Below are 2,828 nucleotides of genomic sequence, written 5' to 3' on the forward strand. Positions count from 1 at the left end.
GGCAGGAAAGGGAGGAACTTTCTGGCCCTTCGGCATTTTACGGTGCAGGTGCCGGGTGAGGTCTCCGGAACACCTGCCCCATGACCAAGCGGGCCTCACCAAGCCCCTCCACTGCTGTCAGCCCGGGGCCGCCTCGGGTAAGGGGGTGAGGCCGAGGTATACCCTCGCGTGCTCCTCGGGCGGTCTCTGCAAGGCAGAGCCTGGTCCAAGATGGCGGCCACGTGGTCCTTTCAAGGGAGGCAATCCAAGCTTTTCCAACAGTGTCTGTGAGGGCCCCGAGTGAGGACTGCAGGAACCACCTGCCTCTGAACAGTGGGGGTCACAGAGAATCCTATCCAGGCCATTATCCCCGACGGTACCTCGGGCAGATGGGTTAGACTGGGGCGTCCCTAACCACCTCCTCAGGCCTTTCAGGGATTTGAGGGTTTGCCTTTGAGTATTGGTCTCATGTCAGCAGAGGGAGGAGTCTCAGGCCCTGCCAGAATCCAAAGTGAGGGCACTGAGCGAGGACTGAGATCCCTAATCACCCAAAGATGGAGAGGGTCCCACAAAGCTCTGCTGGCTCCTTCTTCCCTGTGCATCCCCAGGCAAGGGTAGTCCAATGAAGTTCTGCTCATTTCCACTTCTGGGGTCTCAGAGTGATAAGGAATTTGAAATAAGGGGACAACATCAGACCAGTAGAACACAGGAACGTCAGGTCTTGCCAAAAGTGAAGTGATGACTTTCTGTTCCCTAACTCAGAACAGAGCCACTGTTCTAAGCCCCAGTGAGCCCCAGGTGGATCTGGGAAGTAGGAGCTAAAGCACACCTTGGTTACATCCAGCGAGTCCTCAGGGCAGGGGCAAATGAGAGAATAAGGGGCTCGCAGGACATTGCCCTCAAGGAAACTTGTAGACCCGGCCTTCAGTAGAGGCCTAGACGGTATCTATCTACCTGTTGACATGGCCCAGCAATCTCATCTTTCCTTTAGGTCACTGAGTCACCTGCCCACTTGCCTGCTGCCTTCGTTGGAAGTCATCATGCCTCGGGGTAAGAATAGTAAGCATCGTGCCCGTGAGAGACGCCACCAGGCCCAAGTTGAGCCCCAGAATCTGGTAGGTGCTCAGGCCATTGTGGGAGTGGGAGAAGAGTTCCCTTCCTCTTTATCCTCTTGCAAAGCTATTTCCTAAAGTTCACTTATTGCTTGGTCATATTGCAATCCACAGGGTCTTCAGAGAGCCACAAGTACTTCCACTGAGTCCATCCAAAGAGGCAATATAGATGAGAAGGTGGTTATAATGGTGTATTATCTGCTGTATAAGTATAATATGAAAGAGCTTATTAGCAAGGCAGAAATGCTGAGAGAAGTGATCCAGATGTATAGGAATCACTACCTTGAGATCCTGCAGAGAGCTGCTGAGCACATGGAGATGATCTTTGGCCTTGACCTGAAGGAAGTGGATCCCTACCGGCACATCTACATCCTTGTCAACAAAATGGAAGTAAGCTGCGATGCAAGGCTGCTGAATCGGATCGAGATTCCCAAGACAGGCCTGCTGATGGCTGTTCTGGGTGTGATCTTCATGCATGGCAATTGTGTTAGTGAGGAGCGAGTCTGGCAAACCCTGAATGTGATGGGGTTATTTAGCGGGAGGAAGCACTTCATTTTTGGGGAGCCTAAGAAGCTCATTACCAAAGATTTAGTGCAGCAGAAGTACCTAGTGTACCGCCAGGTGGCCAATAGTGATCCTCCATGCTATGAGTTCCTGTGGGGCTCAAGAGCCCACGCCGAAACCACCAAGATGAAAGTGCTAGAGTTTACAGCTAAGATTCATAATATGGTCCCCACTGCCTTCCCATCCTTGTATGAGGAGGCTTTGAGAGATGAGGAAGAGAGAGCCCAAGCAAGAGCTTTAGCCAAGGCTCGTGTTGCTGCCCTGGCCAAGGCCCGCTCCAGTGCCATAGCCAAAAGTTCCTCCCGCTCCAAGAGAGTTTGAGGCAGATTCCTTACTTTGTTGTTAAAAAGAAGTTCACGTTCTAAGTAGTAGAAGGTTGGGGCGGGGCTGCAGACAATACTGTGCATAACATATTTGTGTTTTTGTGTTCTATGCAGTATCTTGGAAAGTTTTAAAAATATTGTTCCTTTTAATAGAAGATTTAAGTAGCTTTGTAATCCAGATTTCTGAGTGATATTGTTCAAACACTGATGCTATGGGTGAGATCTAAGAGTAAGAGTTTTATTATTTTGTATAACTGGAAAAGTTCTACCTTAGTAATTTGGAATATGATAACATGGCAATGGATGAAGCATTACTTCGGAAATATGAAAAACTCAGCATTGTAATAGTTGTGGTCAAGAAATTAATAAAGATAAAAATTCTTGGTTTCATTTATTACTTTTAGTTTGTTGTTTCATAAGATGATATATATATATATATATAGAGAGAGAGAGAGAGAGAGAGACAGAGAGAGAGAGAGAGAAAGCTGGATATATTTAGCTTATTCAAGAACGTAGCAGAAATAATATTGTAATAAATAGACTTCCTTTTCAGTGGCCCATTTTTTTGTCTCCAACAATAATTAGACATCTAATCTTTGCAAAGCTCCCTGTTAGTATGGGGAATACTAAGGTGAACAAGAACCATTCCTTCTTACAGAATTTTAAAGTCTTGGAGCAGCTATGTTGTAAGGAATATTGTAAGATATCCCCTACAACTAAAAGGACAAGTCAAAAGATGGTGTGAGGACTTGGGGGTTTTAACCATGAGTAGTCTAAATACCCTGTGGCAAAGGGGTTTGAGACCTTGGGAAACTGCAAGTCCTTCAGTGGGAGGTAATTTTAATTAAGC

The 2,828-nt window shown here is 47.0% G+C and overlaps 1 protein-coding gene across 1 annotated transcript; it reads left to right on the plus strand.

Annotated features, from left to right (window-relative positions):
* LOC104999969 (melanoma-associated antigen B10-like) lies at nt 1-1,976 on the plus strand. The gene is made up of 3 exons (XM_010855602.1): nt 1-137; nt 971-1,094; nt 1,206-1,976. Exons 2-3 carry the CDS (start codon nt 1,020-1,022, stop codon nt 1,974-1,976), a joined length of 846 nt encoding a protein of 281 aa, XP_010853904.1. The 5' UTR covers nt 1-137; nt 971-1,019.
* Nucleotides 1,977-2,828: the final 852 nt, after the last annotated feature.

Source organism: Bison bison, unplaced genomic scaffold (assembly GCF_000754665.1).
Source record: "Bison bison bison isolate TAMUID 2011002044 unplaced genomic scaffold, Bison_UMD1.0 scf7180017864366, whole genome shotgun sequence".
Taxonomy (NCBI): Eukaryota; Metazoa; Chordata; class Mammalia; order Artiodactyla; family Bovidae; genus Bison; species Bison bison.

Coding starts and splice junctions, on each gene's coding strand:
- LOC104999969 (XM_010855602.1), top strand. CDS start 1,020: ATGCCTCGGGGTAAGAATAGTAAGCATCGTGCCCGTGAGAGACGCCAC. Junction 1,095..1,205: donor AAGTTGAGCCCCAGAATCTG/GTAGGTGCTCAG, acceptor TGCAATCCACAG/GGTCTTCAGAGAGCCACAAG.